This window comes from Oratosquilla oratoria, chromosome 24 (genome assembly GCF_046742065.1).
Source record: "Oratosquilla oratoria isolate Oo_2021 chromosome 24, ASM4674206v1, whole genome shotgun sequence".
In the NCBI taxonomy this organism is placed as follows: Eukaryota; Metazoa; Arthropoda; class Malacostraca; order Stomatopoda; family Squillidae; genus Oratosquilla; species Oratosquilla oratoria.
In genome coordinates this window covers 5,883,612-5,906,111 of record NC_134800.1, presented here as the reverse complement: position 1 = coordinate 5,906,111, position 22,500 = coordinate 5,883,612, and the positions used below count along the sequence as shown (strand labels likewise).

Genomic DNA, 22,500 nt, shown 5'->3' with positions numbered 1-22,500 from the left:
TTAAAAGGTACGTAGCTGGGAAGCACGATAGGAATAATTGTAAGGAAAAATAAAAAGAAGAAATAATTCCATTGTTAAGATTTATTTAATCGTTGTAGCATTCTTCTGGTTAGCTGTTACCTCCATGCCTTTTGTATACAACACGGGTTTTGAGGCCCTCTTCTCTCTTTTTCTCTCTCTTTTTTAATCATTTCTTAGTAAAAAGAGTGCAGAGGTTGCGTAATTGGAAGCCCAATGGTCTCGCATTTCCTTAGTTGTGGGTTCGAATCCCGCACGATTCTCCGATTCCCATCTGTGACTATTACTTGACCCAACAGTCCCAAAAGCTCAAAGGTGATGGCTTTGGCCACGGGTACTCAGCGCCTCCTGGCGTAGGCTTCCCGTCTTCTTTACCTTCATAAATGAATATGTTGAGCAACTATGGCAGCATCACACACCCCCTTTCTCACTCTTGACTCTGAGTGTCCCCGTTTTCTTTCTATTGGACTTGATATTCTGTTTATCCATGTTCTTTCCTCTTTATTACTCTCAAGAGTTTACTTTTAGCCACAAAATTTCTCAACAATCCTCACAAAGTTTCCGTCCACTTAATCAAACACTCTCGTAGACTTAGTAACCATGAAGTGAGCGATGAAATAACAGGTTGTTTTAAGAAAAGATTAGATAACTGTATGGACAGGGGTGAGAGGTGGTAAGGTCTAGTGTAGGCCTTAAGGTCTCTTCCAGTCTCCTCCATTCTTATGTTCTCATGTTTTCTAAATCAATGAACACTTCACTGTTTTAAAAGAATATGTTTGTAACGAATTCAGAGTGATTTTTTTTTTTTTTTTTTTTTTTTTTTGTCACGGGAACCTTCTGGTTCAAGTAAGATTCAAATTCCTTTCAGTGAAATAAAAAGCAAAAATGTAAACTACATCAACCATGCAATAGTATACTCTTGAAGATTATATCGAGCATTGAAAGAAGATAAGAATGATGAGCCAAGTATTTCCATTCGGGCATGGAAACCTTCTGGTACAAGAGACACAAATTAATTTCGAGAAACAAAAAAAGAAAAATAAAAATAAAAACGCAGAAGCTGAACACTCAGAACTACATCTACCACGCAATAATGTTCTCTTCGAAAGTGAAGTGACTATTGAAACTAGCTGGAACGATGAGTGCGTTTGGCGGGGTAGACACATGTGAGTCTGTGTGTGTGTGTGTGTGCGTGTGTGTGTGTGTGTGTGTGTGTGTGTGTGTGTGTGTGTGTGTGTGTGTGTGTGTGTGTGTGTGTGTGTGTGTGTGTGTGTGTGTGTGTGTGAAATTTGTATTCCCTTTGATTCGGGTACAGAACTGGAGAACGGCTCTGCGTTTAGGTTCCTGAAGCCGCCAAGATTGGTCTATTCACAGAAACAGGAGGGAAACACGTGGGGGAGATAAGGCGAGGTAGGATGGAGAGAGAGAGAGAAGAGGTAATGGAAAGGGGAAGATGATGAAGGAAACTAGAGAGAGAGAGAGAGAGAGAGAGAGAGGTGAGAAGAGAGAAGTAGAAGGGATAAGACATCTATAAAAGAAAAGAGGAACGGAAAAAATAGCAAAGTTGAGAGGATACATGAGGAAAAGGAGAGAGAAACGCACACACACATATACTATATATATATATATATGTATATATATATATATATATGTATGTATATGGAAATAAGCTCCACCGCAAAGGCTCGAACCTTGGCTTTATCGACTGCTTATTATGAAGCAAAGACGATAGTCTTGAGCCAGCCAGGCCGTAAGAAGGAACGATAATAAGCACTCGCTAAGGGAAAGGCTCGAGTCCTTCTGTGGAGATTATTTCCATTTGTCAAAATGACACACACACACACACGCACACACACACACACACACACACACACACACACACACACACACACACATATACACATATATATATAAATATATATATATATATATATATATATATATATATATATATATATATACAGAGAGAGAGATAGAGAGGGAGGGAGAAAGTGAGGTAATGAGAGTGAGAGAGAAGGTAAAAAGAGATAAGAAGACGAGCAAAAAGAAAGAGAATGTATAAAAAAAGAGAGACAGAGAAACAGAGAAAGGGAGAGATAGAGAGGAAGGATAATTCTAAGAGAAACGCTCGCAATCCCTTTGGCATCATTGGCCACCGGTTCTGGAGGAGGAGAAGGAGGAGGAGGAAGAGGAGGAGGAGGGGGTGGTCATCCTTGGAGTATCCATGGAAACCATCCCTCTTTATTTTAGTGGATTACTTTCGAAGAAAAGCTCTCGGGAGCGACTTCGAGTGGAGAAGAGTCCCGAAGAACGCACTCGTCTGAAGACTCTTCTTCGCGAAGAGCAACTTCGGCTGAAGAACCTTTTTCCCGAAAAACGCCTGCAGGCCTTCCATGGACTGACCTTTCCAGAAACTCAAAAAATATATATATAATGTAAAGAACGATATATTAGAGACTGAGGGGTTGGATACACCGATAAAGGATATAGAGGTGAAATGATTATTCTAAACTTCGGCTGAAGAACCTTTTTCCCGAAGGACGCCTGCAGGCCTTCCATGGACTGACCTTTCCAGAAACTAAAAAAAAAAAATAATGTAAACAACGATATATTAGAGACTGAGGGGTTGGATATGCCGATAAAGAATATAGAGGTGAAATGATTATTCTAAACTTCGGCTGAAGAACTTTTTCCCGAGGAACGCCTGCAGGCCTTCCATGGACTGACCTTTCCAGAAACTAAAAAAAAAAAAAAAAAAAAATTATAATGGAAACAACGATATATTAGAGACTGAGGGGTTGGATATGCCGATAAAGGATGAATAGGTGAAATGATTATTCTAAACTATAGAAAAATAGATTCTATGATTTAGTTTAGTTTTGAATATACCATAATTGATGATGATGAGTCACATGGTAATGATAAGGAGAAGTGGTGTTTAGAATTTAGTTACTTGTCTTTTGCTAAACTAGCAAGTAGTGATGAATAGTATTCTTGATTTATTTTCCTATTCTGGATAAAAAAAAGAACTATGACACTCTATGCATTAATGTTTTTCTCCCTCTCCTTCTCTTCATTTCCCTTTTTATCCTTCTCTTTCTCCTTTTTCTCTTTCTCGTCCTCCTCCTTCTCAATCTTTTCCTCCTCCTCCTCCCCCCTACTCCTACTCCTCTTCCTTTTTCTTTCTCCTTCTACACCTTCTTCTCTTTTTCCTTCTTTCTCTCCTTCTTCTCCTTTTCCTTCTTCTCCTCCTCTTCCTACTACCCCCACTCCTACTCCTGCCACTCCTACTCCTCCTCCTACTCCTCCTCCTACTCCTCCTCCTCCTCCTCCTCCTCCTCCTCCTCCTCCTTTTTCTTCTCCTTCTCTTTTTCCTTATTTCCCTTCTTCTTCTTTTCTTCTTCTTCTTCTTCATCATCTTCTTCTTCTTCTTCTTCTCCCTCTTCCTCTTCCTCCTCCTCCTCCTCCTCCTCCTCCTCCTCCTCCTCCTCCTCTTCCTCCTCCTCCTCCTCTTTCTTATTCTTTTCCTTTTTCTACTTCATCTTTTTCTTCCTTTTCTTATTCTTCTTGTTCCTCTAGTCATTTGGGCCTTTGTTCAGCCTCGGGTTTGGCCTCTTTGCGCTGTAGAGCCGAGCAATCCTCCGAAGGGGTAAATTGTACCAATATTGGTCAGATTTGGAAAAACAAACCTGTGATTTGTAGTTAAAAAAAAAATTAAAAAAATGACTGTTGTTTTCGTCTATGTGCTGGCATTGTTTTACAAATTATTTCTCAGACATTATGTCAAATTTGAAAAGAGAAATATATATACGTATATATATATATATATATATATATATATATATATATATATATGAATACATGTGTATATATATATATGAATACATGTGTATATATATATATGAATACATGTGTATATATACATTTTCTTCTTTCCAAATTCATTTTAAACTAGTCTATCTGCGTGTCACCGTACTATGTGTATGTGTATCTGTATGTATATATGCATATGTATATCATGTATGGATTGTATGTGTGTGTGTGCGTGTGTGTGTGTATGCGTGTGTGTGTGTGTGTGTGTGTGTGTGTGTGTGTGTGTGTGTGTGTGTGTGTGTGTGTGTGTGCATGTGTGTGTGTGTATGTGTGATGATACCACAAAGCCACACACATGACTGTCAACATATCAACACAAATTAACCGAAATGTTAAACAAGAATTTATCACAACGGGACGAGGAAGGAATTCATACAACGATTAATATCTCCTCATGATAAATGACAAAAAAAAAAACAATTGAGAGATTATCGTCTAATGTCATTGTTAAGTCCGCAAGCGGAAGGCAAGATAATGAATATTGTCTTGGATGGAGCTCCTTGCTTATCGGCCATTTTCTTGCATGTTGCATGAAGTGATCAACTGCAGATGCAAGACATAGATACAGCTCGCACGCACACACGCAAGCACACTCAAGCGTTAGCATACAAGCATATACATATGGGCATACACGTGCTCACACATACACTCATATTCTCATTCACACGCTCACACAAATACACACACATGCAAATATATATACACACATATGTATATACATACACATACACACACGTACACACATACATACACACACACACATACACGCTCATTCACACACTCAAATATACACACGCACACACAAGCACGCATGTAATCGTACTCTCTCCCTCTCTCTCTCCCTCTCTCTCTCTCTCTCTCTCTCTCTATCTATCTATCTATCTCTATCTCTCTCTCCCTCTCTCTCTTTCTCTCTCTCTCTCTCTATATGTATGTATATATATATATATATATATATTTTTTTTTTTTTTTTTTTTTTTTTTATCTGTGTCCGTCTGCTTGTCTTCCTATTCTTTTACCTCTTGCAGGTAGGCAAGGAGATATTCAGAGAAAACGTAGAAGCAGTTACACGTGGAATCAACCTTTTACAAAAGAAACTAACTGTACCTGAATAGACTGAACAATTCTAAATGTCATCGTATTCTATTCTATTCGATTCGATTTTGTTTTGTTTTATATTATTATTTTTGTTTTCTTTTATTTTATCATTTATTCTATTCTACTTATTTCTATTCCATTTCATTATATTCTATTTAATTTTACAATATTTTATCTATGCTTTTTTTCTTTAGCAATAACAAACGCCTACCGAGCTTAATATTCTATTGTCTGGTGTTGTAGTCGATGTGGACAAGGCAAGTCTATCCCTGTGGTGTGGAGATAGAATAGTTGACTGAATTTCTTAATCTATTTGCTTATTTGTATATATATATATATATATATATATATATATATATATATATATATATATATATATATATATATATATATATATGTTATCTGTCCAAGTTATCTATTTATTCTTGATTTTCATTTCAATTTTCTTTTTCTTGGGGGCGTGTGAGAGTATGTTTCTGTGTATCTATACCTGTGTGTGTGTGTGTGTGTGTGTGTGTGTGTGTGTGTGTGTGTGTGTGTGTGTGTGTGTGTGTGTGTGTGTGTGTGTGTGTTTGTGTGTATGTGTACGTGAATCTCAGATTATGTCTACATATATATATATATATACATATATATAATATATATGTGTGTGTGTGTGTGTGTGTGTGTGTATGTGTGTGTGTGCGTCCGCGTGTGTGTGTGTTTGTATGTGTGTATGTCTGTATGTGTACGTATTTATCATCCTAAAAAAATATACAACTGTGCACTACCGATCCATCTTGCAGTGATTGTAACAGTGACTGCAGTGAAGAACATCGTGGTGTTCTTCATGAACAGAATGTTCTTCGAAATTGGCAGGTTTTGTTCATCTCCCGGTCAATATTGACACGTGTGTACAATGGACTACTTGGAAAATAAATCTTCCATTGCGTCTGTGTACAATAGACTACTTGGAAAATATGTCCCCCCTCTCTTTTTTTTTTTTTTCTTAAATTAGTGTGAGTATATAATCAATAGTGGTAATTGTAAAAGGAGAATTATTCAGGTGTTTTGATGATGTTTTTGTTGATTAGAAGTAAATTACATAGGTTTTTTGTTTATGGTAACTTACATAGGTTGTTTACAGAAAATGGTAGTATGTGGATGAGTATACGCACGCACACACACACACACACATACACACATATATGTATTTATATATATATATATATATATATATATATATATAGTGTGTGTGTGTGTGTGTGTGTGTGTGTGTGTGTGTGTGTGTGTGTGTGTGTGTGTGTGTGTGTGTGTGTGTACACAAATATATTTCGTGAATGAATAATGAAAACGTTGTCTAAGAAACACAAAGGAAGAAATTGGAAAAGATGTCTTATTATGTCACCTTTAAGATAAAAATAAACAGACATGAAAATTATCATGTTCAGAAACAGTTCCATAGATCAAATACAGAGTTTGGAATGTTTAGTATGTATTTGTGGGCGAAAGACAAAAAGTTCTGGAAAACAGAAGTCTTGATGAAAGTCTGTATTAGACTCGATTGAAAATGTCTTCGCCAAAGGAGAAATTTAAGACGTTAAGTATTGGTAGCTGTTTCAAAGTGAATAGAAAGCAGGGAGATATGTAATGTGAGGAGGGTTTGGAGAATTTCTTGAAGAAAAGAAGAGACAAGGAAGAAGAAAAAAGAAAAAGAAGAAGAGGAAAAAGATACTGACGTTAAGTAATGGTAGCTGTTTCAGATTTAATAGAAATCAGGGAGCTATGTAATAGGTGGGGTTTGGAGAATTTTTTGAAGAAAAGAAGAGACAAGGAAGAAGAAAAAGAAAAAGAAGAAGAGGAAAAAGATACTGGCATTTGTGTCAAAGGGAGTAGAAGTCAGGGAGCTATGTAAAAAGAGGAGGGTTTGGAAAATTTCTTGAAGAAAAGGAGAGACAAGGAAGAAGAAAAAAAGGAAAGAGGAAGAAAAAGATACTGGTAGTTGTGTCAGTGGGAGTAGAAGTCAGGAGCTATGTAAAATCTTGAAGAAAAGAAGAGACAAGGAAGAAGAAGAAAAGGAGAAAAAGAAAAGAAAAAGAAAGATACTGGCAGGTGTGTCAACGGGTCAGGGACCTATTTAAAAGGGGGATGGGAGGGGAAATTTCTTGAAGAAAAGAAGAGACAAGGAAGAGGAAGAAAAAGAAAAAAACAAAAAGAAGAAAAAGAAGAAGAAGGCAGACACCTCGAGGGAGATGACGAAGAGGCAAAAGACACGATACAAAAAAAAAAAAAAGAGAGATAAATAAATGAAATAATATTATTAATAATAATAATAATAATCTGGTACCTCGAGACCGGTACGTACCACAAAGAGGGAGACCCCGAAAGACCTACTCTTGATAAAGCGACAGATTAAGAGCAAGACCTCGGGGAACAAAGAGGAAATAAATTGGAATCTGATAGCGCTCGGCCTCCGAGAGAGCAAGACATGAGGAGGAGTGGGAGGATTAGACGAGGAGGAGGAGGAAGAGAAGAAGAAGAAGAAGAAGAAGATGACGAAGATGATGATGATGACGAAAATAAAGACTATGAAGATGATGATGATGATGATAATGAAGAAGGTCATGATGATGATGATGATGAAGAAAAAGAAGATGATGAAAATTATGAAGAAGAAGAAGAACGAAAAGAAGAAGAACGAGAAAAAATGACAACGAAGAAAGAATAGAATAGGAGGAAGAAGAAGAACGAGAAGAAGAAAAAAGAAGACAAAAACACGAAGAACGAGCAGAAGAAGCAGAAGAAGAAGAAGCAGAAGACGAAACAGAGGAAGAAGAGGAGGAGGAGGAGGGGAAGAGGAGGAGAGGGAGGAGGAGGTGGAAGAGGAGGAGAAGGAGGGTGAAGTGGAGAAGGAGGAAGAGGAGAAAGAGGGGGAACAGGAGGAGGAGTAGGAGGAAGAGGAGGACGAGGAGGAGGAGGAGGAGGAGGAAAAGTGATCAAGGAATCCGGCGAGGAGGAGCGGAATCATTTGTAGTTTAGCATTTTGTTTGCTTTGGGGCTCCAAGGTGGTTAAAGAAAATAAAAGTCTTCGTAATTCTTGACAACTTGTTTATCTTTTATTTATTTATCAATCTATTCATTCAATTTGTCTTATTCTATTTTAATTATATTTTGTTTTAATTATTTCTTTATTATATATATATATATATATATATATATCTCTCTTTTTTTTTGGGGGGGGGGAGGTGCAAAATACTTGTTATCGGGGCCAATAATGTTTTTGTTGACTGAACGATTATAATTTGAGATAATCAATTGACTTAGCAAAATATATATATATTTTCATTATCTATAATTTCTCACTGCATTTAACCCATGTTAGGTTAATAACACCAACATTTTCATCTATAGCATATATTCTTATTTAACTTTTATTTTATGTACTCTCATTATATCTTATTCTGTTTTGTCTTATTTATTTATCTATTTTATTTATCATTTCTTATTAATTTTATTTCATTTATTTTATTGTAATTTACTTTATTTAATTTTACTTTATTCGTTTTATTGTATTCTATTTTATCTAATATATTTAAGATCTAATATATATCTAATATCTAATCTATCAAATCTAATATATCTATCTTATCTAATCTAACACCTAATATTTTTTATTTTTTCTGAGAAAACTTTTAAATAATTTCTACTATTTCGAAACCTAGGACATCTTAAGCTCATGTTCAAATCATGAGGAAAAGAATTTCCATTTTCAAGATTCTGACGGTTTGAAGAAAGTTCCAGGAAGGAGATACAAAGTATATTCTTAGCTCGTCTCAAATGTTCTCCAAGATATTTCTTTCTCTCTTTCTCCATGTCTGTCAGTCTCTCTGTCTGACTGTCCCTGTTTCTGTCAGTTTCTGTCTCTATCTCCCTTTTCTCCCTCTCTCCCTCTCTCTCTTTACTTCTCCTCCACCTCCTCCTCCTCCTCCTTCTCCTTCTCCTTCTCCTCATCTTCCTTCTCCTTCTCCACATCCTCCTCTCCTTCTCTCTTCTTCTTCTGCTTCTTCTCCTCCTCCTCTTTCTTCTCCGCATCCTCCTCTCCTCTCTTCTTCTTCTTCTTTTTCTCCTCCTTCTCCTCCTCCTCCTCCTCCTCCTCCTCCTCTTCCTTCTCCGTATCCTCCTCACCTTCTCTCTTCTCTTCTTCTTCGCGTTCTTCGCGTTCTTCTTCTTCGCGTTCTTCTTCTTTGTGTTCTTCTTCTTTGCGTTCTTCGCGTTCTTCTTCACGTTCTTTTTCGCGTTCTTCTTCGCGTTCTCCTTTGCATTCTTCTTCGCGTTCTTCTTCACATTCTTCTTCGCGTTCTTTTTCGCGTTCTCCTTCGCGTTCTTCTTCGCGTTCTTCGCGTTCTTCGCGCTCTTCTTCCTCTTCTTCTTCTTCGCGTTCTTCTTCTTCTTCTTCTTCTTCTTCTTCTTCTTCTTCGCGTTCTTCTTCTTCTTCGCGTTCTTCTTCTTCTTCGCGTTCTTCTTCGCGTTCTTCTTCTTCGCGTTCTTCTTCTTCTTCGCGTTCTTCTTCTTCTCCTCCTCCTCATCCTCCTCTCCTTCTCTCTCCTTCTCTCGCTGTCTTTTTCTCTCTTTCCCTGCGTCTGTCCGTCTCTGTTTCTATCTCCACCTCATTCTCTCTCTCGTTATCTCTCTCTCGCTCTATCTCTTTCTCTCTTTCTCTGTCTCTCTTATTCTCTCTCTCTCTACCTCCCTCTCATTTTATTGCTCTGTCATCCCTTCTCTTTATTGAAATACAATTTTGTCAAATTGAATAATGAACAAATGTATATAACAGCAGAGGTCCACCATCAAAAATCGAACAGGGGAGATGTTGTTATTAATGAGGCGTAGCTATTAAGTGTGTTTTACTATAATTTTTGTGAGGTGATTTTAAACCATTTACATTAAGCCTTTCTCTCACTCTGTATCTCCCTCTCTCTCTCTCTCTATTTCTCTTTCTCTTTCTCTCTCCCTCTTTTCACTGCCTCCTCTCCTCTCCCTAACCTTTTCTGCAAATCTATCTTTCTTTCTCTATTAATATAAATGTTCTCATTATATCTCCTATTATCTTTAAAAATGCCTTAAAAACTCTCTTTTTTCTCTCCCCCGACCCCCTTAACTCCCCCTTCAAAAAAAAAAAAAGGGACAGGAACGGTGAGCGTAACTCTTTGGGACGCCAATGACGTTCCGCCAAGGTTCACTCGTCCGGAACTAAACCTGAACGTGTCCGAAAGCACGGAACCCGGCCACGTCCTCGCCACCCTCAGCGTCACCGACCCGGACATCTCGAACGAGTTCTCCTACAGGGTGAGTCTGAGTTCAGGTCTCCAGGTACCTTCAGCACGCTGTGTTTGTTTAACTTCGTTTTCGTGTTTTTATTGTTATTTTTACTTATTGATATTATTGTGTAGGTTCTTAGATTGTGTAGTCTATGTAGGGGTATTTTTTTTTCTTTCTCTTACTCGTTGTGTTTGTTTAGCTTCGTTTTCGTGTTTTTTTTATTATTGTTGTTGCTATTTGTTGATATTATTGTGTAGGTTCTTGGAGTGTGTACTGAATGTAAATTTTATTGTCTATTTTTATCTTTCTCTTACAGTTTCTTACACTCTCTTTCTCTCTCTCTCTCTCTCTCTCTCTCTCTCTCTCTCTCTCTCTCTCTCTCTCTCTCGCGCTCTCTCTCTCGCGCTCTCTCTCTCTCTTTCTCTCCTGCTCTCTCTCTTTCTCTCCTGCTCTCTCACTCTTTCTCTATCTATCTGTTTATCTATCTATCTCCCCCCCTCTCTCTCTCTCTCTCTCTCTCTATCTATCTATCTATCTATCTATCTATCTATCTATCACACACACACACACACAGACACACACACATACACACACTCACACATACACACACACACACACACACACACACACACACACACACACACACACACACACACACACACACACACACACACACACACACACACACACACACCTACACACACACACACACACCTACACACACACATACATACACACACACGTACACATACACACACACGTACACATACACACACACATACACACACACACACACACACACACACACACACAGACCTACGCACACACACACACACACACACACACACCTACACCCAAACAGCCACACACAGACCTACACACACACACACACACACACACACACACACACACACACACACACACACACACACACACACACACACACACACACACACACACACACCTAAACACACACACACACACCTAAACACACACACACACCTACACGCACACACACACACACACCTACACACACACACCACACACACACGCACATACACACACCTACACACACACACGCACGCACACACACACACACACACACACACACACACACACACACACACACACACACACACACACACACACACACACACACACACACACACACACACACTGATTCAACAGTCCCTAAAGCCCATCATAGTGGAAGGATAAAGGCTTCGGCCGCAGCTACTCAGCGCCTCCTGGCGTAGTAGGCTCCTGACCGCCCATCATTTCTAGAATCGGAGACAAGGAAGACAATATGTACCGAAAATCAGATGCCAAAGTTTATCGTATCTAAAGATTAAAATAGATGTGAATAGAAAAATTTGATGAATTGTTTGTTTGGGTTAAGCGATAACAAGTTTATTATAAGAAATGGAAGACAAAGCAAAATTTGACAAAATGAATAAGGAAATTAGGATATAGTGTTATTCTTTTTTCTAATGAGTTGGTGATTATAGTAAACAATATATAACAAAAGTATAAATTACCAAAGAACTCACGAATTGGGAAGATGGGAATGTAATGATACCCCATTTTGCAAAAAAATAAAAAATAAATAAATAAATAAATTGATAAATAGATAAATGAAAATAATACTAATATTAAAGATAAAAGCATGAATAAAAAAGATAAGATTAAAAAGAAGTAGATTAAGATAGAATAACACAAAAATAAAAAATAAATTAGATAACATTAGAATTAAATAAAGGATCATGAGTGTGGTCTATACGGTATTAAACACAGATGCATAAAGGACCAAAACACCTACAATAGCATCGGATCGTCTTTTCGAGGATTATACGGCAGAAAGTCGTGTATATAAACTCCACTATGTTGTTCTGGTAGAGCCATGGATATTTGTTTGTCATTATGACATTTTGAAATAAACTCCAAATGTCATAATGACACAAACACTTGTCGGAAGACTAGCCTGCATAAAGGATTTGATGAAATACAGTACATACCACGTTTCAGCTAGGTGCCCTCAGCGGAACGATTAGTCCGTGAACTAAGTTTTGTAGGGTCACGGTGGCGTGATGGTACGGTCTTCGTTTTTATAAGAAGCAAGCCGCTCAGGCGAGGATTCGAATCCCAGTAGAAGATTCGAATCAGAGTAGGAGAGTTTATAGTCACAGATATGTTGTGTGAGGAGAGGATGTTGAGTTCATTGACGCGGATTTGGGAAAGGCTTTTAACGAGATAGGTCTCGAAGCCTTTGGCTCAGAAACGAGATAAAGTAGGGAGTATAAAGGGTTAGCAGTAATTGTCACACACGCACACACACATACACACACACACACACACACACACACACACACACACACACACACACACACACACACACACACACACACACACACACACACACACACACATACACACACACACATGTACGAGGAAACAGTGAGTGCAAAAGATATACAAGAATTTAAGATCAAACTGGATGTGCAAAGAATTCAAGAACAAACTAGATTCTGGAAAACACAAACACGGGTCACAACGAGCATAGCTCCCTTCCCGTAAAATACAAATAGGTAAACACACACACACACACACACACACACACACACACACACACACACACACACACACACACACACACACACACACACACACACACACACACACGACTCGCTGGCGCAGTGGCAGAGTTCCCGGCTGCCACTACGGCGGTCCGGGTTTGAATCCCGCCCAACACTGAAATAATTCCAGTACCGCTGCGCTGCGGGTCGTTACTCCAACTCTCGATGGCGGGGAATTAGGGGTGTGTATATGCGTGCAAGGTCACAACATTACTCATAGATCGGTCATATATAAGCTCTGAGCTCTTTTCCGGGAGGGAAGCTGTCGATCATGAGTCCAACACGTGATCCAAGACCATGATGAATCACACACACACACACACACACACACACACACACACACACACAAATGCTCGTGTATATATATATATATATAATATATATATATATATATGTCTTAGAAACTGTGGCCCCAATAAAGTCAGCCAAGTTATCGTTTGCATTGTTGTCTGAAACATAAAAAAAGATAAAACAGGTTATCTTTTTAATTTCTATATCCATGGATTTCCTTCATTCAAAAAGAATACATTGAATTTTTACAAACATCTATCTAATACTGCTAGTTTTTATTTTTATTTTCTTATTCAAAAATTAAACAAACTATATTAATCCTTTTCATAACAACATAAAATAAAAACAAATCTTTTCACGTAAAATTTCGTTACAGAATAGTGTCGATCATATTTGTGTTTCTTCGAAATAAGAAAACTTACACAAAAGAAAAAATTTTGAGGACGAAACAAATCACTGAGGAGAAAGTTTCGTAAATACAAAAGTTGAGGAAAAAAAAGACTTTGGCTGACTCAGATGAGAAGTAATTTTAACTGAGAATAGCGTTTCTCAAAAGGGGTTTTAAGCCCGTCGTGTCAAAAGAGTAACCTACATCTTCCCTCTTCTTGGGTTTGTAGTTTTGCCTAAAGGCACACACACAGCACTTGTCTATATCTAAATTCATTATATCTGCCAACAGATGATTTTAATAACATAAATAACAATCATGCTTTTTTTTTTTTTTTTTTTTTTTTTTTTACACCTGACTCAGAATGTTAATTCTCCGAGCTTCCGAGCTATTGCGTTCTCCAGGAAAACAGAAACATCGACGTAAACTTTTCTTCTTGTATAATCTTTCCGTCCGTCGTTCCGGGAATCGAACCAAGACCCGGCGACCGGAAAGAGTATTTGTATGACTTCGCTGAAACTAGCGATTCACTTCAGGTGTTTCTTTTCGTCCTCGTTTCAGGTTCTTCAGGAGAGCGGCAGAGGCTGGGAGCGCTTCGAGGTCACGCCCCGAAGTGACGGCAAGGGTGACCTGAGGTCACTGACGCCCCTCGACTACGAGGATCCCGACCAGAGGGAAGGATTCCGATTTCGGGTTCAAGTTACCGATCTGGTGAGTCGAAACTTCGTTGGTGTTGTTTTTATAGGTTTCATTGTTCTTATTATTTTCATAGTTATTGTTGTTATTATTATTATTGTTATTGTTATTGTTGTTACTATTATTATTATTGTTATTGTTATCGTTATTGATATTATTATTATTATTATTATTATCATTATCATTATTAAATTATACTTATTATTTATTATTAATGTTATTGTTATCATTATCATTATTATTATTATTATTATTATTATCATTATTGTTATTACAACTATCATTCTTGTTATCGTCATCATCATCATCGTCGTCATCGTCATCGTCGTCGTCATCGTCGTCGTCGTCGTAATGTTCCAATTTTTTCCTCACATATCAGTAAATCAGCTTTTATTTTTATTTTTCATTTTTTCCGAGAACATTTTCGTTTATCACCCAAGATTCTGATAAAAGAATAATGTGTGTGTGTGTGTGTGTGTGTGTGTGTGTGTGTGTGTGTGTGTGTGTGTGTGTGTGTGTGTGTGTGTGTGTGTGTGTGTGTGTGTGTGTGTGTGTGTGTGTGCGTCTGCGTGTGTGTGTAATTATCTATTACCATCATTACAAACACACTTGACCTCTCTTCCCCCTCGAACCTGCCCCTTGACGGTCACCCTTGAAGGGCGAGAACGGTTGGACGGACAAGTACCACGTGGACAGCACCTGGGTCAACCTCAACCTCGTAGACGAGAACGATAACGCCCCCGTCTTCGCCAAGTCGTCCTTCAACCTCACCCTCCGAGAGGACACTCCGCTGGCGGCCACCATCGCGACCTATTCCGCGACGGATGCCGATAAGGTATTGGATCGTCTGCTTAAAGGGATTGGATCGTGTTCATAAGGGGTATTGGATCGTGTTAGGTATTGGGTCGTATTTTTAAAGGGATTTTGAGGTTCCGCATTCTTTGCATGTTTATGTACATGAATATGCACATACGTATATGTATATATATATATATATATATATATATATGTGTGTGTGTGTGTGTGTGTATGTACCTGTGCTCGTATATGTATATTACCGGTGAAAAATGTAATCACACATTCGTCAATCACATAAAAACCAATGAAGAGGATTGCAGTTTACAATCGAAATATATAGATTCCCTGTCTCCAGTCTTTTTTACTCCATCAGTGGTTTTCATGTATATGTATATGTTTATGTATATGTTTATGAATACGTATATGTACATGTATATATATGTGTATGTATATGTATATATAGATGTATACGTATACGTATATGTAAATATATACAAGAGCCAAAAGTCACTTTGGGTTTGCAATTTGTGATCATTTATTCATTAATTGACCTTTGACCCTATATGTAGTTCCAGCAAAGTGAACCAAATGCAAGAGAGGCAATACAGTTGCTGATACAATGTTTCTGTATTTTATTGAAATTCCAAACATGTATTTGTTACAATAGAGTCCTTATCAAAAATCAAGACGTCTCAGTGACTTTTGGGAGAGAAAGAGAGAGAAAGACGGAGAAAGAGAGAGAAAGAGAGAGAGGGAGAGAAAGAGAGAGAAAGAGAGAGAGAGGAAGAGGGAGGAGAGGAGAAGGAAGAGAGGAGGAGGAAGAGGAAGTGGGGGAGGAGTGGTGGGGGCTCGATGACGTTCGTAGATCCCTTTCTGTCTGGTTCCTTATTATGATCCCAGTTTTGTGGAGTCCGGAGAACTGGAATGAGATTGGTATTTTGATGAATGAGGGGGCAACGTAATTATGTATTCAGGACTTACTCATTGTGCATCCGCATGATTGTGTTGCTCATCTGTCGACCTCCGATGTGGAGGAGAAAGTCGAGGATATGCTCCAGCTAATACATCTTCTTGTTTTATTTCTTCTTCTCTGGAGAGGTTGCTACGTGCTCTATGAGTGTATGTATGTATAATATATTATATATATATATATATATATATAATACTGAAGAGGATTGCAGTTAGCAATCGAAATATATAGATTTCCTGTCTCCAGTCTTTTTTGCTCCAACTGTGATTTTCACGTGATCGACAATTGTGGAATTACATTTTTCATCAGTAATATATATATATATAAAAATATATATATATATATATATATATATACATGTGTGTTTGTGTGTGTGTGTGTGTGTGTGTGTGTGTGTGTGTGTGTGTGTGTGTGTGTGTGTGTGTGTGTGTGTTTGCATATGTTTTAAATGAATGAAATCGTCCAGTGCTTGTCAGAATACAATATGTCAAGGGTGACATTAGAAAAAGGGTTAAGGATGGGATAAAAAAAATATCTAAACCTTTATATTGAGAAAAGTCAAGTGATAGTAAACCATTACAGATATGTAACCCTATAAGTGTTGTGTTTATATTTAACAGGTATCGTTTCTTTAATGACATTATATTTATACATGTTTTTTCCTCCCTTACCCCACTCCTCCGCTTGCATTCCATTCCAAACACACACACACACACACACACACACACACACACACACACACACACACACACACACACACACACACACACACACACACACACTCCCCAACATGCCCCCTCCTCCCCCTCTCATCTCCTTCCTCCCCATCCTTCCCCCTCCTTCCCCTCTCCCTCTGTCACCCTCCCTCTCCCTCTTTCCCCCCCCCGTCCCTCTTCTTCCTATCCACCTCCTTCTCTTTCCCTCCCTAACATTACCCCACCTTCCCCTCCCTCCGACACCCTTCCCCCTCCTTCCCCTCCCTCCCCTCCCCCTCCCTCCTTCCCCTCCCTCCCCTCCCCCTCCTCCCTCCCGCTCCTCCCTCCCGCTCCCCGTCCTCCCTCCCTCCGCCACCCTTCCCCCTCCGTCACCATTCCCCTCCTTCCCCTCCCCTTCCTTCCCCCTCCTCTCCCCCTCCCCTTCCCTCCCCCTCCCTCCCCCTCCCTCCGCCACCCTTCCCCCTCCTTCCCCCTCCCCCTCCGCCACCCTTCCCCCTCCTTCCCCCTCCTTCTACCACCCTTCCCCTCCTTCCCCTCCCTCCGCCACCCTTCCCCTCCTTCCTCTCCCTCCTTCCCATCCCCCTCCTTCCCCCCTCCGCCACCCTTTCTCCTCCTTCCTCCCCCTCCCTCCGCCACCCTCCGCTACCCTTCCTCCTCCTTCCCCCTCCCCTCCGCCACCCTCCGCCACCCTTCCTCCTCCTTCCCCCTCCCTCCGCCACCCTTCCCCTCCCCCTCCGCCACCCTTCCTCCTCCTTCCCCCTCCCTCCGCCACCCTTCCCCCTCCTTCCCATCCCCCTCCCCCTCCTTCTCATCCCCCTCCCCCTCCACCCCTAAACGTCCAACCCTCGGTCTCTTCCCCCCCCCACCCCAGGCCGGACGGGGCATCCTCCGTTACAGCATCCAGCCGGCCAGCGACCCCTTCGACGTCTTCGCCATCGACACGCGGGGCCACGTGAGGCTCCAGCGGCGACTCGACCGCGAGGTTGCCTCGGCGCACCAAGTTCGAATCCTGGCCGCAGACGATGGCGTCCCACCCAGAACGTCGGCCGCTTCGTTAACGGTGAGTTAAAGTTTATTTGTCAAGAAGAAAAAGGGTTTACACAAGGTCAAACGACGTGTATACACACACACACACACACACACATATATATATATATATATATATATATATGTATATATATATATATATACATACATATATATATATATACATACATACATATACCAAGGCTTTTTCCACCTTACAAGGGAGGTAGCCAAAAAGGAAAAGGCATAAAATCATTCCCACCCATTCCATCCCTGAATACACTCCACACCCCTCCACCCTCCCTCTTATCTTAGCACCTCCTGGATGATGGGTCATCCCTGCACCTTGTCCACTGCCCTGGGTCAGAAGCAGTGTCGCAAGACACAGCACATCCACAGCAAGGCCGCTTCATTAAATCGGCAACCCCCCTCTCCGTCCCCCTCATGCATAAAAGGAGAAGACGGGGAGAAATCCCTTCGGGGTGCGTCAAATTTTGCTCACACATACTCCCTTACCCCCCATCCCCCCGCCCATTCCACCTCATGCATTACAACATCATCCATATACAACCATTCTCCATTCACCCCTGTCCTCTGTCCTCTCCAGTCCTTCCTCAACAGACATTCCCCTCTTCCCCAAAGCCCCCTTCACCCCATCCATCCACCTCATCCTAGGGCGTCCCCTCATCTTCACTCCCTCCACATCTACCTTCCATACCCCTTTTACCAGTCTTTCTTCATTCATTCTTTCCATGTGTCCAAACCATCCTAATACTCTTTCATCAACCCTATCTCCCAACTTCCTTTCCACCCCTGTTCTCCTCCTCACCTTCTCATTTCTCATTCTATCCAGCCTAGTAACACCCATCATATTTAACAGACACCTCATCTCAAACACATTCAAACTCCTTCTCTCTTCCTCTCTTATGTTCCATGTTTCTGCCCCATATAGTGCTGTTGGCACAATCACTCCTTCATACAGTCTCCTCTTAGCATCCATTCCCAAATGTCTATTCCTCATTACACTTTTGAATCCACCAAGGCATTTACTCGCTTCTCTCAATCTACATTCTATCTCCACCTTCACTCCACCTTTTCCTGCTACATTTGCACCCAAGTATCTAAAACTATCCACTTCCTCCAGTCGCTCGCCCTTAATGCTCACTTTCAGTCTGCTGCCACTTTCACCCCTTTAACATCTCATTACCTTACTTTTACCCATATTTATCTTCAGCTTTCTTCTATCACACATTCTCCCAAACTCTGTCACCAACTTCCTCAATCCCTCCTCCGATCCTGCCACAAGCGCAGTGTCGTCCGCAAACAACAGCTGGCTCACCTCCCACTTTTCTCCATTTTCTTTAACCATCTCCAATCCCTGACCCACTACCCTTGCATTTACCTCTCGCACCACTCCATCCATGTACAAGTTGAACAGCCAGGGTGACATAACGTATCCCTGACGAAGTCCCACCTTTACCTCGAACCACTCACTCTCTCCATTTCTAATCCTGACACAAGCTCTACTACTCTCATAAAAACTCTTGACAGCTCCTAGAAGCTTTCCTCCTATCCCGTATATCCGCAAAACCTCCCACAGTGCCTTTCTGTCTACCCTATAATAAGCCTTTTCCAGATCCATAAAAGACCAAAAAACAGCCTTATATATACATATATATATATATATATATATATATATATATGTGTGTGTGTGTGTGTGTGTGTGTGTGTGTGTGTGTGTGTGTGTGTGTGTGTGTGTGTGAGTGTGTGTGTATTGTGTGAGTGTCTTTGTGTGTGTTTGTGTGTGTGTGTGTGTGTGTGTGTGTGTGTGTGTGTTTGTGTATGTGTGTGTGTGTGTGTGTGTGTGTGTGTGTGTGTGTGTGTGCTTGTGTGTATCATTACAGTAGAATAACCAAGAAGACTGTTTTCGTATAGACAGACAAAATTGAATGAGACTTTTTTCTGCATTGATTTATTTATTATTAAGGTCTTCTATATTTCTTAGTAGAATATATAATCCAAATCTCATGCAGTTGTTCGTAGTTAGTAACGTTTCGGTCTTTGCGTATATTCGGGCTAAATGTTCTGTGTTTATGTGTCTATTGAACATGTACTGATTGCTCTCGTATGATTTATCGGTTACGTAAGTTCTCCAACGAAAACCTCATTCCTGATTGGCTGCGCGTTAGCCAATAGGAATCGCGGTGTAAGGTGCTATGCGTCTTTGTGATGGGAGAGCTTGTAAATCTACTGTTTGAATGTTCATGGATGGTTTTAACTCTGCAGTATAGATGGCCGACTCATTTCTTGGTGTCATCTACATTGGGCGAACACAAAAAGAAGAAAACGGAGAGAGGATAATAGAAAGAGAAATAGAAAAAGATATGGAAATAGTCAAATTAAACTGAGCTGGGGAGAAATTGGAGATAAGTATAGAGGAAGAGAAAAGAGGAAGAGAATACTAAAAGAGAGAGATATATGAGAGAAAGCGAGAGAAAAAGCAATAAAAAGAAAAAGAAGAGAAAGAAATCTGTAAAGCTTAACGAGTACAAGAAGAAGACTAAAACTGAAACAAAACGAAATACAATTAAATAGGACGAAGCAAATTGAGCCTTTTTTTTTTTTTTTAGCACCCGGCTGCCACAACAAAAGAATATTGATATGCATGGACACTCACCACTTAAGATGAACTCTTTTCTTCGAGCTGAAGACGACCTCATCGAACTTCCAGACTCTCCGAGTCTCCGGGGTCTTCCAGCAGAAAATAAGACATATTCCATAATCATTCTCAGAATATTAAGTTGCTGGAAGAATACCCCTAAGCACCCAGTTCGTGGTTGCCATGGTAACATAAAGAAATAGATGTTAATAACGGTAAATCTTTACCTCGAGTTTTACTAATTAGTTACCCGCAACCTCACAGTTGCGGTAACAGTCCACAACCACCCCCCCTCCCCCTGATCGATCTCTCCAGCTTTAGACTTTCGTCCATGTTGCATTAAACCCCAGTCACACCAAGCTTACGACCTGTCTCCGACCACCTTCGACCGAAAATCAAGCGATCGGTCGGCGACACAAAACCTATGTAAGGAATTGAAATGGAAAAAGTTGATGTGATTGGTAAGATGAAAATCAATGTACTGGGGACTATTCAGTGTGTGTTGTAATATATCTATCTATCGATCTATCTGTCTTATTACCGACTACCAGCGACTTCCAAAGACTATCTGCAACTGGTCGGCGACCAGGTGGTGGTCGGAAACTGGTCGTAAGCTGCTTGGAGTGACTGGAACCTTAGTATGGGAGTCCTGTACCAACTGCTGAAAGTACTGTAGCAGGAAGATATTAGCAATTGACCGTAATGTACTCTCAATACGTGACAAAAAAATAAAGAAATGTAGCTGAAATAGGTTAAAATGGCTTAGGTTCGGTCCGGGAACCGACTGTCAGCCCCACAGGGCCTCACCTCAAGATGGAGGGGAATGAGGAGTTGACGGGTTTTGAAAATTGGCAGCTGGGAGATTGTTTTCTTTGACGTACATCTTGGGAGTCTGACCAGGGGTTCCTTGAGACAGGTCTTGTCGTTTATGTTACCAGAGATTGCACAACAACAACAGCGACGACAACAACAACCACAATAATAACAAAGGCAAGAAAATTTACAACAAAGACAACAACAACAATGACAACAACAATAATGACAACAACAACAATGATAACGACAACTTAGACACCAACAACAACAAACAACAACAGCAACAACAAAAATAAAAACAACATCAACAACAACAGCATCAACAACAACAATAACTACTACAACTACAACTATAACGACGACGACGACGAAGACGACTACGAAGAAGAAGAAGACGAAGACATAAGTTTGGTTCTTCAATCTCCTTCTTGAAAACACCACATCAGTCGTCAAGTGCGACTTTCCATAATCAAAAGTCGACACCTGTGGTCTTTTCCTCTCTTCTCCTCTCTTCTCTCCTCTCTTCTCTTCTCCTCTCTTCTCTTCTCCCCTCTCTTCTCTCTCTTTTCTCTTCCTTCTCTCCCTTCTCTTCCTCTCTTTTCTCTCCTTTTCTCGTCTCATTCCCTCTCTTCTCTTCTCTTCTACTTTCTTCTCTCCTCTCTTCTCTCTTCTCCTCTCTTTTCTTCTCATCTCTTCCACCCTTCTTGTCTCTTTTTTTTTCTCTCTTCTTCTCTCTTTTCTTCTCCTTTCATCTCGCCTCTTCTCCTTTCATCTTGCCTCCTCTCTTTTCCTCTCTTCAATTCTTTCCTCTCCTCATCTCTCCTCTTCTCCAAATCCTTCTTCGTCCTTCTTTCGGGAGTTTCCATTAATTTTCCCCTGTCGCTATTTTCACTATTGTATTTTTTTTTTCTTTTTCTTTTTTGGCAAGGAGAACGTTTCAGTGGATCAATTTTTTTATTCGTCTTTTTATTTCCTTCTGGAAAGAGAAGACTTAATATACGTCTTTTACATCTACATTGTTCCTTTCCTTTTTTTTTTTTTTCTCAAAGAAAGGCGTAGACCTTCCAGTGAGCCCATTTTAATTGAACAATTACTTTTACCTTCCGAGTTTCGCGCGTCGTAATTCAATGCGCATATACTTCATATCAGTTATCTACCTTCTTCCTCGCGTTTTTCCGAAACATTTTTATTTTTTACGATTTTTTTCTCGTGTTGAAATT

General features: G+C 40.1%; 1 protein-coding gene across 1 annotated transcript in view; it reads left to right on the top strand.

Annotated features, from left to right (window-relative positions):
• Positions 1-22,500, top strand: part of LOC143038266 (putative neural-cadherin 2) — a 535,431-nt gene that overhangs the window by 298,376 nt on the left and 214,555 nt on the right. Inside the window, exons 9-12 of the mRNA XM_076207285.1 lie at positions 10,151-10,314; positions 14,161-14,310; positions 14,954-15,130; positions 17,651-17,839. Coding sequence (XP_076063400.1) covers positions 10,151-10,314; positions 14,161-14,310; positions 14,954-15,130; positions 17,651-17,839 — 680 coding nt within the window. The remainder of the gene's footprint in view (positions 1-10,150; positions 10,315-14,160; positions 14,311-14,953; positions 15,131-17,650; positions 17,840-22,500) is intronic.